At 42.8% G+C, this 14,469-nt stretch overlaps 1 protein-coding gene across 1 annotated transcript; it reads left to right on the top strand.

Annotated features, from left to right (window-relative positions):
* The first annotated feature begins 1,580 nt into the window (after window positions 1–1,580).
* LOC147331213 (potassium voltage-gated channel subfamily A member 3-like) lies at window positions 1,581–7,844 on the top strand. The gene is made up of 2 exons (XM_086293378.1): window positions 1,581–4,905; window positions 5,006–7,844. Exon 1 carries the CDS (start codon window positions 2,241–2,243, stop codon window positions 3,789–3,791), a length of 1,551 nt encoding a protein of 516 aa, XP_086149504.1. The 5' UTR covers window positions 1,581–2,240; the 3' UTR covers window positions 3,792–4,905; window positions 5,006–7,844.
* The last annotated feature ends 6,625 nt before the right edge of the window (window positions 7,845–14,469 follow it).

Genomic DNA, 14,469 nt, shown 5'->3' with positions numbered 1-14,469 from the left:
TACAAAGCTGGATCAAGATATTTGATCAAGAAGGGTCAAAGGGGGGTCATTTTATTCTGACCTGCAAAGAAGAGGAGATAAGATTGATATTGGACTGAGGATGATGTAAAGTCATAAGGACAAAGGAGGGTGTCCAGAACTGAGATACTGACTTGGAGAAATGGCGGTGCTGTTTGTGACCTGCATGATCACATGGTCACAAACACACCAGCCAAGTGTCAATAAGTTAAGTAACTCTGCTTTTTTATTGATCACTTTGGGCATGACAGTGTGTGTTTTAAGAATGAACAAAATGTGTATGTGCACCATCATTAAGGCTGTTCTGTTTGCTTCCACACTTTGGGGGCAAAAATGTTATACCTTTGTGTTATTAATATTTTTGCACCTTGGTGTAATTTATTTCTTAGCTTATACATACTACCATTAATACAAACAGACAAGTATCATGACTGTTGTGCCAATTGGGTTCTTAAAAAAATCTTATTAAGCCTTGATCTATGGGGTAGGTGGGTCTTTGAAAAAAACAGTTAGACACTGTTAGATCTATTACGCAGAATGGATATTTCATGGCAAGTCAAGATTTTCTCTGGAGAAAAGAAAAGGCCCTTCTTCGGGAAATGTGTTACTTCCAGGTCCTCACAAAAGAGAATTAATGGTACTGTTGTTCTTAGACATCTACTTAAAAAGATAAATAAGCTGATTTTTTTTCTAAAACTTGATAAATTCATTACTACAGAACTATACCACTTGTCTTTTTTATATTATGATGTCCCCCCACTCCCCCACCTCCCAAGCAGTGGTGGTCAGTAGGTTTTTTGGATCAGTGTCATCCGCTTTAAGAGGATTTTCTAAAGTATGTTCATAGTAGAGTACTAGATGTTGCCGCATTTGGGGAGAAGAGAGGCTCAGCTTTTCCTTTGGTGTTCACATGTTGAAATGAAAACCTAGAATGGCAGAACAACAAAAGGGTGCATTGTGCATTAGCCTTGAATCCCATTTGACCTCATTAACCCTGCTTGTCATCCTAAACCACAGACGGTGACAGACTCCTTTGATGAAGCCTGTCAGGATGAATTAGAAACAACACTGATTTTGCATTTTCGTCATTAATCGCAGCCGTAACAAAGACTGACACTCAGACTCTTCTTTGAGGCGATTCTATCAACACATGGCACACATGGCAAGTCTCTCTCTCTCTCTCTCTCTCTCTCTCTCTCTCTCTCTCTCTCTGTGTGTGTGTGTGTGTGTGTGTGTGTGTGTGTGTGTGTGTGTGTGTGTGTGTGTGTGTGTGTGTGTGTGAGGGCACTCGTTTCGAGTGGAAATGAGGTGACTGATCCTGGAGCTTATGTGCTATGTTGGCAATATCCAGGAGAGCATCTATAAACGAATACACACAAATTGAGCACGTAATAAACTCAGCTGAGTGCTGATAAAGAGCGCGCGCATAGATTTACCAACTGGGGCGCGCTTGTTTTCAGCACCATGGAGAGCAACACCTCCTCAACAAGAAAGAAGACACATGGCAGAAATGCAAGAATTTCATTTTCTGCGCTGCTTGAAAACGGCACGTATCTAGTTGCCCCGGTACATCCCTCTGTTTCGGTTGATTATCGAAATCCTTATGATGTCATTTCTGTTGGAAAAGTGAAGCTGTATCTAACAACACTTGTTTTGTTTTGTTTTTGTTGGAAAAGAGGACAAATAAGATTCAATTGAAGATTAGAACGAGGACTTTGCTTTCCTCTATGATTTTCTTTTTTTGCATTTGTGTTGGAGGTGAATCGCATACATTTTGGATTCGTGCCCTTTATGTTATTTTTGCTAAAAGGGAACTGGCAGGCGTGCTGATTTGTTGTCATTCCCACGTGATAAAGATAATAACGGGTTCGCACGAGCTCACAGCGTAAGAATAAAACTTGGATCTAACAGGTGTGGATCTGATTTCATCAAGTGTTTTCGGCTCGCCACACAAGGGTGGGTGCTCGACATTAAGTGTCAAGTTAATTTCCGATTGGGCGGGTGGTGGACGTATGTCAGACATATGCGCGCTGTGGGTGGGTGTCGGCGTGTTTGGAAAAAAAAAAGCCAGAGGGGAGTGCAGCGCTTCAGCGTGTGGATAGGCAGAGATAGGTGATGGTTGGAGGAGCTGTAACTGGCGTCGGCCTCAACTCTCCAAAGCTGTAAGCTTTGGCTGGGAGTGGCGTGGCGCACCCTGCTCCTCCAGACTGAAAACCACCTGTATGGATGACCAGACCTCCAGCGTGATCCTTCCGCACGCGTCAGCGGGACACAGGGGACGCAACGAGTCTGACAACCGGGGTTATGCCGAGGAGAAGGGCGTCATGACGGTGGAAAACATGCTGGAGGAGTCCGCCGTGCTCTCAGCGCCTCACCTGTCGGTGGACAGATATGAGCGCAGTCGCCAGGGATGCTGCGAGAGGGTGGTCATCAACATTTCTGGTTTACGTTTCGAGACGCAACTGAAAACTTTCAGCCAGTTCCCAGACACGCTATTGGGGGACCCGAGGAAAAGGATGCGCTACTTTGACCCACTGAGAAACGAGTACTTTTTCGACAGGAACAGACCAAGCTTTGATGCCATCCTCTACTACTACCAGTCAGGAGGGCGCATACGGAGACCTGTTAACGTTCCCATTGATATTTTCTCAGAGGAGATCAGGTTTTACCAACTCGGTGAGGAGGCCATGGAGAAATTCCGCGAGGATGAAGGGTTTATAAAAGAAGAGGAGCGCATCCTCCCCAAAAATGATTTCCAGAAGCAGGTTTGGCTTTTGTTTGAGTACCCTGAAAGCTCTGGGCCAGCAAGAGGGATAGCCATCGTTTCAGTGCTTGTTATTTTAATTTCAATTGTTATTTTCTGTATGGAGACTCTGCCGGAATTCCGGGATGACAGAGACCAAGCCACAGTGGCACCCGCAGTTAATGGCACTGCTCCCTTCACGTCAAGTCCATTCACAGACCCTTTCTTTGTCATCGAAACGTTGTGCATTATATGGTTTTCTTTCGAGTTGCTGGTCAGGTTTTTTGCCTGTCCCAGCAAAACGACCTTTTCCAAAAACATAATGAATATCATTGATATCGTCGCCATAATCCCCTACTTTATCACTCTGGGGACAGAGCTGGCCGAGAGGCAAACCAACGGCGGTCAGCAGGCGATGTCCCTCGCCATCCTGAGGGTGATAAGATTGGTGAGGGTCTTTCGTATTTTTAAGCTCTCCCGACACTCAAAAGGACTTCAGATTTTGGGACAGACCCTCAAGGCCAGCATGAGGGAGCTTGGCTTGCTCATATTTTTTCTTTTTATCGGAGTTATTCTCTTCTCCAGTGCAGTTTACTTTGCAGAAGCAGACGACCCCACTTCAAGTTTCTCCAGCATACCAGATGCGTTTTGGTGGGCAGTTGTCACCATGACCACAGTTGGTTATGGGGACATGCATCCGGTCACTATTGGTGGTAAAATAGTGGGCTCTCTGTGCGCAATAGCAGGCGTGCTAACCATTGCCTTACCCGTGCCAGTGATTGTGTCCAACTTCAACTACTTTTACCACAGAGAGACTGATGGAGAGGAGTACCCACAGTATCACACTACAGGTAGCTGTGAGCACCTCCCCTCAGAGGAGCTGAGGAGGTCGTGCAGCTCCTCATCTCTCAGCAAGTCAGAGTACATGGTGATAGAGGAGGGCATCAACAGTGCGTTCAAACAACCCAACTTCACCACCGAAAACAACCAGAACTGCGTGAACATCAAAAAGATCTTCACGGACGTGTAAATGAACCCCGCCATGGATCATTTATGAAGCATGATGAGACAGTACCTATAATATTTTTATATAGCCACTCGTAACGTGTCAGTCCATATCTGTGGATGAAAGCTGTAAACTTCTGTTTTAACAAGGTATTAATCTTTATTTTATTTGCACCAAAGCAAATGGAAACGATACAAAAATACTTCAGTGAAGATTTTTCTGTTTTCAGTGTTTCTCCGTGATCAACAAGTATTAACCTGAGCAAAAAAAGGAAAAAAAATCACGCACAGAAAAGTGTTTGCTTCAAATCAGAGGAAATAATAACAATAAAAAAAAAGCTTGTTAAAACAGACATTTTTCAGCGTATAAAGCCACACGATGCCTACATATCTTGATGTTATAATGCGACCGTTGTTGGTGTTCATGACTGGGATAGACGTGTAGCATATAGTCTTCTACTGAATCTACCCACCAGTCCAAAAACGACGTCTTGTGCTTCGTGGAAATCAATAGACTATGGTAATTTATATAGCCCAATGCCTGTTTCGGTTATATTTAATATCATAACCTGTCCACATGTTGTTCGGATTATTATTCAGGTAATAAAAACGCAGAGTGCTGTTAATGGAAACGCTTATCATAAAATATGAGTTGAGCTTTTCGTACAGTGTATTTTAATCCAGAACTGCCTATATAGCCTATATTGAATAAAACTCAAATGAACTGACTCAGGTCCCACCTGTCACTCGTATATTCTTTAGAATAAATGTGCTGCATCTTAGCAAACTTTGTCCAAAGCGAGCAGGAGGAGCATGAAAACAAGAAAACTGTGAATAATTGTGTGATTGAGGTCATGTGCGCAGTGATGACAGAATGGATAAAGGGAGGTAGAACGCGCGGCGCATCGCCGCCTTCCGCTTGTTGAACCGCCTTGTGATGCAGTCTCCATGGCTACGGTGGTTTCCTGGGTAACCCCCTCTCATACTTCCGTGGCATTGTGTTGCATCTTCACAAACTGTTGTTTTGCTTTCTTGTCCTTGGAGGGGAAAATGGTGCATATTATTTTGGGTTGGGTTTGGCGATTCATCGCTTCCCTTAAAGATGGTTAAGGCAGAATCAACCAAGCAGCAGTATTACTGTAACTATTTAGGGAAAATGAAGCCCACAGCTTCAGATTACATGAACACAATGAAAGGCTACAGTCTCACTGTATTACTGAATGCTGCTCTCTTTTTCAGATGTAAAAGCGCCATTATGTGAGCTGGCACACCAACGGATGTCAGCTGCCTTTCATCTCCCACCTGCAGAACTGTGCACGTGAGCTTTTTGGTACAGTGTAGCTAAACAGAAAGCAAAACTCCAGTCAGTCCAACAATTCGTTACAGAGTAGCATTTTCTCTAATAATACATGAGTGTTTGCATCATAAATGAGAAGTTTACAAAAGTTCAGTTACAAAAGTTCAATTATGACTTTGCTTCTGTTAATTTTAGAGCTGAGTTGTAGTTCTTTTCATATAGATTCACTTGTTGATCATTTTCTATATTAAATGATTAATGATTTAATCTTTAGAATAGCATAACTAAAATGTGACACCTTAACATTTAAAGGCCGATTTTTTTTAGCAAAGGTATGAAAAATATATAGATTGGCTAAACAATCTTCTCATAAAAATTTAACATTAATTATTTTTATTTGGAGGATCTGGAGCTCTCTCAGTATCATGTAATTGGCATCTTTAAGTACTGGGACATCACACTAAAAGTCACCATTTTCATCAAGTGCGTCATGTATCATTAAGTACTTCACTTGTTTTTAAGGCCTCTGAACAGTCTGTGGAGTCATGCTTGATTTCAAAATTGATGCGTGGTGTGGAACCTTGATAGACGAAATAGACCTGTAAATAGCTCAGTACTGCCCTCTAGTGGCTCAGTACAATTGTTGCTTTCAGGCAGGGCTTAAACATTGAACTTGGAAGATAGAGTCTTGAGGGGTGAATATGTGGTATATGGTGCCTTTATACACATTTAAAGATTTGTCAAATAGTCAGTGTGTTCTTTTGACCAACTTGTATGTAATATTGTCCTCTCACAGCATTTTTAACAATTTTAAAAAAATCCAAAAAACCTTTTGAACGTTTTGTATCTGTGACTGGTTTTGATTGTGGGTTTTAAGCCCCAGTACCCTTACAAAATCTTAAACGAGTCTATTTATGTTTATGTTTACTGGAGACTTATGGAAGTTTGTCATAAGAGACTTTGATCTATCAGATGAAGAACCGATCCCAAAAAAGAAGTAACTTCATTAAAGGTTTAAATTTATGGTGCCTTTTTCCTCTGTGAATGAAATAAGAAGCAGTAAAAAATCACTTTATTAGGTGGCTGACAGCACGTATCTGGAATTTAAATGCAGAACCACTATTTTAAGAAGATTAAATGTTTTTGCTAACATTTTTAGAAACATTAATATTCAGTTATATATATTTATGACTGATTACAGGGGTGTTATTTCCATTTTTCCATACACTAGCATAACATAATAAATTTAAAGGTTTAATCATCTTTTGTATAAAGTCAACACTAAGACCTCAAGGCTATATTCACATCATCTTGTCAACAGACATTGAAAATGATAGGCCTTATAAAATTAGACTTTATGGTAAGAACAATAATTTATTGTCATTGAAGAAATTTATTGCCTTCATGTTATCTGCAAACTCTTTTTGTGGTAAAGTGAGGAAGAACCACTTATAAGTACTTTGTATGTGCATCTATGGATTATATTCAATCTGTGGAAGATAAAAATATTATTTTTCCTGAAGACAAAATTGTGAATCTAGCAATGATTATTGTTATTTTTACTATTGTTACACGTGCACCGCTGAGGAAGATACAGTGTCTTGTCCTAGAACCAGCAAATGTGACTATCTAGGATTTGTCGTGCAGGTCAGGAAACTACTTTAAAATCCAGAGGCGTCTAGTGTGACCCATAATTCTCATGTTTCCCATGAGACAAAGAGAATTACAGTTTGCAAGCTAGAGCTAGGGAAAAAAAGGAAAAAACTTTGCACAAGCACTAAAAAGGACACCAAGGTTGCTTGAAATTGACTTTGCAGTATGCTATCCTGTTTCCGGACTGTTGCTTTTAAAGCCATATCTTGTGTTCCCAGTGCAGCATTGAAACAAATAAACAAAATGATGAAACATTAACCAAGAAAAAGCAAAGGGATGTAACAATAGCCTTGTGAAATGCCTTTCAGAAAGGTTGCTATGATTATATCATGAAATTGATATATTCCTGCTTGTAATGTTTTCTAAAGGGATCTACAAAAGTATTTCTTTGTAATGGTGTTATCACAGAATTGACTGAGACCGCCTGGGTATCATAAAATTTGATCCATGTTAACAAGTTAATTTCTCTTCAAAGCTGTTGTTAGAGATTTCACAGAAACACAAGCACAAATGTGTAACAAAGGTGAACCTAACATCTGAAAAGGTACAGAAACCTACAGATGACTTAAAGTCACCTTAAACATACTTTAAAGTAAGGTGGCTTGGTTTAACCATTAGACACTTCTTTGCTGAGTTTTCTGTTTTCTCAGTTCTGCAGACAAGACACCATGTGTCCTGCAGCTCCAGGTGCATTGCCTCAGAACTGCTGAGTGGTTTTGTACTTTCTCTTTCCCCCTTCTTTAATGTATTTTTAACCAGGAGAAAATGAAACGAATCTTGTGATTTACCCACTACCATTAATCATCTACAAAGCTCGACAGCTGTGCTTGCAAGATACATCTCCAGTACAACATATCTTCTATTAATTTTTTGGTTTTGTGAAAGGTAAGAACGACATTAGAGATTATCTTATTAGGAGATCGGTGTTGTTATGCTCTAAATTGATAAAACACTGGATTGTTCATTTCTGCATTTAGAGCTAAGAATATAGCAACATGACAACAAATACATAAAGATTAACATGTCAACCTATTTATTTACAATTCAGGACCTTTTTCAATACATGTCGTACTTTTGTACTTTTTACTTAAATGAAATGTAAATGTAAAAAAAAAAAAAGCCAAATATGCAAACACAAAATCTTGTTCTGTATCGTTGTATCTTCTTTTTCTATTCACTGCAGACCAAGAATTAAAATCCAAATAATTACTCATCCTTAATGTACACTTATGGCTTTGATATATGTGCCAAGTTGTGTCACTTCTCCTCTGTGGATGTCCATGTGGTTGGAATGAGCATGCTGGAGTACTCCACAGCTGTAAGACAGTGAGAGCTGGTATACCTCACTGCACTCAGTAGTGGGATCTTGGTCATTAGAAAAAAAGAAAGCACTGGGGAGGGGAAGGTGCATACACTTGAGCTTACATGCATAGTACACAAACACACACAGACAGAAAATCGCAGACAGCTCCACGGCTGGTTCTCTCCGACTCTGCTGCTGCAGGCGGATTCAAAGATGTAAATCCAGGATTGTGTTCAGTTCTGGGTGGGGGGTTTGGAGGAGACCTGTTTGGAGCTTTCCCTTTTCTCTCATCTCTTTGCTGCCCTCATCATGCCAACATTCTCCACATGAGAGGAGTCATGCCTCACAGCAGCGTGCTACCTCTGATGATACCCAGCATGCCAACATGGGGAGTGTCTGCCAGGAGAGCTGCCTCATGTCATCCTTGAACTTTATAGAAGCACCCAGATGAGAAATGGCGGTGTCCGGTACAATTACTCATAGCACTGGACATTTTCCTTCCTGCGCTGATGATATGTTTTTTATAGTACGGTATTTGCCCTAAAACTGTAACTCAGTGTTGCCAAAAATAGAAACTATGAGACATATTGCCATTGTTTCTCTCGGTGCCATTCATCCATCTGCTCTTTTGAGAACACATAATGGCACTCTGGGGGCTATTCATAAAGTTCACTCTTCTGCATCAAGACTCAGTGTTCAGAGCTTTCAGTGAGACAAGGAAAAGCCCAGAAAGCATATTAGAGAAAGCATACGTATATCCATCCCCCCACAGGCCACACAGAAAGCTAGGAGTCAAAGTACTGTAGTGTAATGTAGGGTACTGCACCATATGCTGTAAAACATGCACCAGATGTGAAAGTGTGAAACAGGAAAGATGGAAAATACAGACTTCACACTTTTCCTAAACACATTTATATTTAACTAATCCACCTGACTGCAAGCGGATAAAATGTGCTTTGTCATCATGCTGTAACTTTACCTGAAATATCTTGTTGGCACCAAAAATGCTGTAGTGATGTCACAGTCCAAATCCTCCCTCTGCTGCCCCTAGAAATGGTTTCTGTAGCAACCGTAGGAGGCTGTGCAAACGATTCACCCAGCTACAGCGACAATGCTGACTTGGGACAATTTCTTCTGGTATTGATACTATTTCTAGGATTGTCCTTATCTCAACATATCTATGATGAATTAGATCAACAAAGAATAGTCACGTCTGAGTGAGGTTCGAAGTTTGAAGCACTGTGACCCTGGAAACTGTGCAGCCCTGACTCACCGCTCAGGTGTCCTGTGACTCAGAGTGGCTGCTGCATCCCTCAGCAGCATTGTCGACTGCAGACCAGACTCCTGCTTAAGGCAGGGGCACATGTTTTGGTTCACTTGCAAACAAAAACCAGGGCATTGCATCATCAGTGACATAGTAGCTGTCACTGTAAATCCCACACATCTGATAATGGTCACCTGTGCTGCACTTTTTGTCAAGCACTGGAAGTCAGACATTAATACACATGTTTTTTAAAAAGCAAATTCTTTCATGCACCGTTTCAACTTTTACAAAAAGGATGCAAAACCTCACTTTAGCAAAATATTCAAGGGTGGATAACAAAGTAATGACTTTGATTTACAGAGCCTTCCTGTGCATGTAAAAGAAAGCTTACATTTACTGACATAAAGTTTTATTTTTACCCTCTTACCCCGATACACAGAGTATCTTATTTCTTCTCTGACCTTGGTGTAATATAACCTAGTGCTCCTGCAAGCTCTTACCTTGACTTAAATTTCACTTTGTCATACAGAAGCATTGTATAATGCAACATCAGAGTATCCTGCAACAGTGACACTGACTCACTCATTTACTGACTCATAGACCTTCCTTTCAGCAGCAGGGTGGCTTACAGAACTGAATGGAGTCAAAATGTTTTGGGCAGTTTACTGCTGTCATTTCTTTTTTTTTTCTTTCTTTTTTTTTTGCCTGTCCCATTTGGTTCTTTAGCCGTCAGAATTGTTGTCTGGAGACCAACAAGGATACCCAGTGGATTTACTTTGCCAAATGGATCATCACGGCCTTGCCGTATTGGTCCATTTGATCGACCTTTGTTGTTATTATTTATTTTATTTTATTTTCAGTTGTTACAGACGGGACAGACATGACTGAGGGATGGGAAGGGGAGAAAGAAAGATGAAGGAAAAGAAAAACAGAAGGGAAGAGGGACAGTGAGAAAGGGCACTTAAAAAGAGAAAGAAGAGAAAAACACACACAGACACAATCATGCATTCCCACCCTCATGCACACATATACAAATACTCAGCACTCACCCAATGTAGGGATAGACATACATGGACACTCTACACACAATCACACTCCCCAAACAAACTCTATACCCCGGGTCCAGGTACCCTTGCCGCTGGAGGGGGAAACGGCACCTAGACCCAGGAGATGTTACCCTTTCCCCCGGGGTGGAGGCAAGCAGACCACCCCAGGCTCCGCAGCAGCAGGGAGGCCCCGAATCCCAGATCCCAATCGGATGGCCAACACCTCCTCCCAGCCCCCCCGCCCCAATGGCCAGCAGAGAACAGGGGTGTGTGAAGACCCCAACCTCCCTCCTCTCGCTCATGTGTAGTGTTGCGTCGTGTTGTTCTAAGGTGCATTTAAAACACGGGAGAGCATGGTGCTGCTGCCAGAGAGCAGAAGGTGTTAGCACGGCCCCTCCCGAGAATCCTCAATGTCTACATGGATTTAAAATTGAGAGGTGGGCACTGGTGCTAGAGGTGGGGTTAAATACACAGACCGTCCACTGGACACCGTTAACGTGCCCACCCTCAAGGCCCTATATGTATGTGTTATGAGAGTGTCAGTAATGTGTATGTCTAAGTTGTGGAATAAAATTGAGGGACAGGTGGCCAGAAGGGGCCAGAGGGGGGGGGATGCCTCCCCTGCACCCTGGTGACACACCCGCACCCCAAGGCCCTACTTGTGTGGGTGGGTGTGTTGGAGCGGGAAGAGGGAGGCAGCCGGGGATGTGGAGGAAAAGAAGGGAGGAGCAAGATGCCCCTACCTGGGGCCAACTCCCCCGCTGACCCCAGTAGGCACGCCTGTCCTTCGGCACCCACCAAGGCAAGGGAGCCCAGGCCCATACAGACCGGGGCCTACGGCATCAGGACCATACTGCTGTCATTTCTGCAGGTGTTCTTGTGTATGCAAAATGATGCATGTACTAACTTTTGTCTTGCATGACAGAAACATAACTCATGCAGTATACATGCTTTGTTACGTTACAAACTTCTACAGGTAATCTACAAGCCTGTAAGTTTTGAGAAATTAACTTGTGTAGTGGCCGTATGTGCATATTTCTGAGATCTGGCTAAGAGTGCTGGAGCTTGGCAGTATACCGCAGTGGGCCAGTGTCCTTGTCTCTCTCCTGTTGTCTGGCTCTTTTCCAGCATCTGCCCTCTTCCTGCTGGGCCTCAATCTGACGAGCATGACTCTCTCCTTCCCTCCCTTTTTCTTCTCCTCCCTCTCTTTACAGAGTCCTCCGTCCTCCCTATCCTCCCTTTCTCCATTTCTACCTCAGATGTACTGTTAGCTCCAGGGGACACTAAGGACAAAAGGGGCTATATTGCTTTATAGCCATGTACCATAGCCACTTATTTATTGTGTCCACATTCCTGGTCCCATATTTGTATGTGTAACCTGCCTCTTTTGCAGGGCAACTCAGTTCCTGAGCAGCAATGCTGAAATGACTCATCTCCCAGAGGGCCAAATAAATTGAGTCTCACTGAAGATGCACTGGAAAAATGTCTTTAGCAGCAAAATTGTTGGACTGCTCTATAGCCCAAGGAGTGAAAAGAATCAGGAGAAAATTCACAAAATATATAGGATAAGATTTAGTGCAAGGTTCTTGTTCTAGGAGTCTTGTTGATGATTTTGCATGACAGAATTTGTTAATGAGGAATTACACAGGAGAGTGTTGCATCATCATATCTGGAAGCAGAAAATCTGTATTAATGCAGCAGAAAATCCAAACATGAATGCGATATGCAGCCTCCTGTTTTCTATCTTTTTTTTTTACGGCTTACGGCCATACCACCCTGAACACGCCCGATCTCGTCTGTTCTCCTGTTTTCTATCTTATCACATTATGTTGGTTATTATGGAGCTTGTAATAGGCAGGCCAGGGTTTTGAAGAGATCCATGGTGGACCCTATGTTTAAAACCTTGTTCCTGTGTGTGTCTGTGTGTGTGCTGGAAACCTGTGGCTGCTGCAATGCAGTATGAAGGAGTAAGGCGGCATCACAGACCTCCAGCATCAATAAAAAGACCACTGCACTCCAGGGACTGTACCGGCTAAATGGCAGTACCAATTGCTACACTGTAAGCTCACTTTTGTGTCACCTGGAAACACTAAATACAGCTAATCCTCCAGTGATTTTCCAGTATTTCTGAAGCTACCTACCTTTCTTAAAAAAACATTACAAACATTAAAAAACATTTTTTGTAGGTATATATTTTTTGTTGGTGTACATATATATATATATATATATATATATATATATATATATATATATATATATATACAAATGTATATATACATATTGGTCCTCTAATCCATCAGTGAGAATGACCCTTCAGTCTCTCAGTTCTCAGGTTTATTTTCTCTTCTGCATGTCAGTGAGCCAAAAAAAACATCTGATGGAGATGCTGAAATCAATACCTCTTGGTAACAAATTCATTCTTGACACCCTCGCCTGCCAACTTATACAACCAGCCAGCCATTTGAACATCCCCATATGATTAAGGCACACAGAGCATTTAGAGTGTAGACAACCTTCACTTTTTAATTTAAGAAAAACACCTAATAGTAAGAAAATGAGTTTCAAAGACAGCATTTGCAGTCTTTCTAACAGGCCCCCAGCTCATAAATAATGACCATGCTGTCATAACTAACCTGGGAAAGCCATTATGAGATACAGAGAGGTATCAGCTTGTGTGGCAGCAGGAAGGCATGCAGACAGACAGCAGGGAAGAGGTTGGGAGCCATGATGGTCTCGGGGTCTGGCAGGACAAGCCTTGGCAGAGTCAGGTCTCACACAAATCATCCTGCTGTCTGCCCCACTGCCTGTTTCTCCTGAATCACCTCCCTCCCTTGCTCATCCAAGGGAATCCCACTGACCTTTGGCTTCTGAGGAGGTCACTTCTGGCCACGGCGCTTTCATTCCCAGCTCCAGTATTGATTCCCAGCTCAGGTATCAGAATCAGAATCAGAATCAGAATCAGAATCAGAAAGGGGTTTATTGCCAAATGTTGAGCAGGTTTACAACATTAGGAAATTGCTGCGGTGCTTCAGTGCAAACATAGTGTCATAAATAGCACTTAAATAGACATGAAAAAATAAAAGTAGGGATAAGAATTAAAAGTGCTACGTAGAAAGATATGTGCATGAGCTATACATGAGATATATACATGAGAATAAGAATTAAGAGTGCTACGTTGAAAGATATATACATGAGTGCAGGTGGTGATCAGTGCCAATCATGGAATGATGCAGTGAACACAGCGTAGGGTCATGTGTTAGTAGCGGGAACAGTCATATGGTTATTGTTCATGTGTCCAACAGCAGAGGGGAAGAAACTGTTCTTATGGCGAGAGGTTCTGGTGCGAATGGACCGGAGCCTCCTGCCTGAGGGGAGCAGGTCAAACAGACTGTGTCCAGGGTGAGAAGGGTCAGCTGAGATCCGAGCTGCACGCCGCAATGTCCTGGAGGTGTACAGGTCCTGCAAAGATGGGAGTCTGCAGCCAATCACCTTCTCAGCAGAGCGCACAACACGCTGCAGTCTCTGTTTGTCCCTGATAGTGGCTCCAGCGTACCACACGGTGATGGAGGAGGTGAGGATGGACTCGATGATTGCAGTGTAGAACTGCATCATCGTCCGTGTTGGCAGGTTGAATTTCTTCAGCTGCCTCAGGAAGTACATCCTCTGCTGGGCTTTCTTAATGACGGAGGTGATGGTGGGCTCCCACTTCAGGTCCTGGGTGATGGTGGTACCCAGGAAGCGGAATGAGTCCACAGAGGTGATGGGGGTGTCAGTCAGGATGATGGGGGGGAGTGGGGCTGTGTGCTTCCTGAAGTCCACAATAATCTCCACTGTCTTCTGGGCATTCAGCACCAGGTTGTTGTGGCTGCACCAGGACACCAGACGTTCAACCTCCCTCCTGTAGGCAGACTCATCCCCGTCCGAGATGAGTCCAATAACGGTGGTGTCATCTGCAAACTTGATTAGCTTGACAGACTGGTGGGTGGAGGTGCAGCAGTTGGTGTACAGGGAGAAGAGCAGAGGAGAAAGAACACAGCCCTGAGGGGAGCCGGTGCTGATGGTCCGGGAGTCCGAGACATTCTTTCCCAGCCTCACATGCTGCTTCCTGTCCGTCAGGAAGTCAGTGATCCACCGGCAGAT

This window comes from Aulonocara sp. 'chitande type north' Nkhata Bay, linkage group LG5 (assembly GCF_057382095.1).
Source record: "Aulonocara sp. 'chitande type north' Nkhata Bay isolate Kocher_YH1m ecotype deep benthic linkage group LG5, A_spYH_male_GT1.1, whole genome shotgun sequence".
NCBI classification, from domain to species: Eukaryota; Metazoa; Chordata; class Actinopteri; order Cichliformes; family Cichlidae; genus Aulonocara; species Aulonocara sp. 'chitande type north' Nkhata Bay.
The sequence above is the reverse complement of the archived record's forward strand: the minus strand, read 5'-3'. Positions and strand labels throughout refer to the sequence as shown.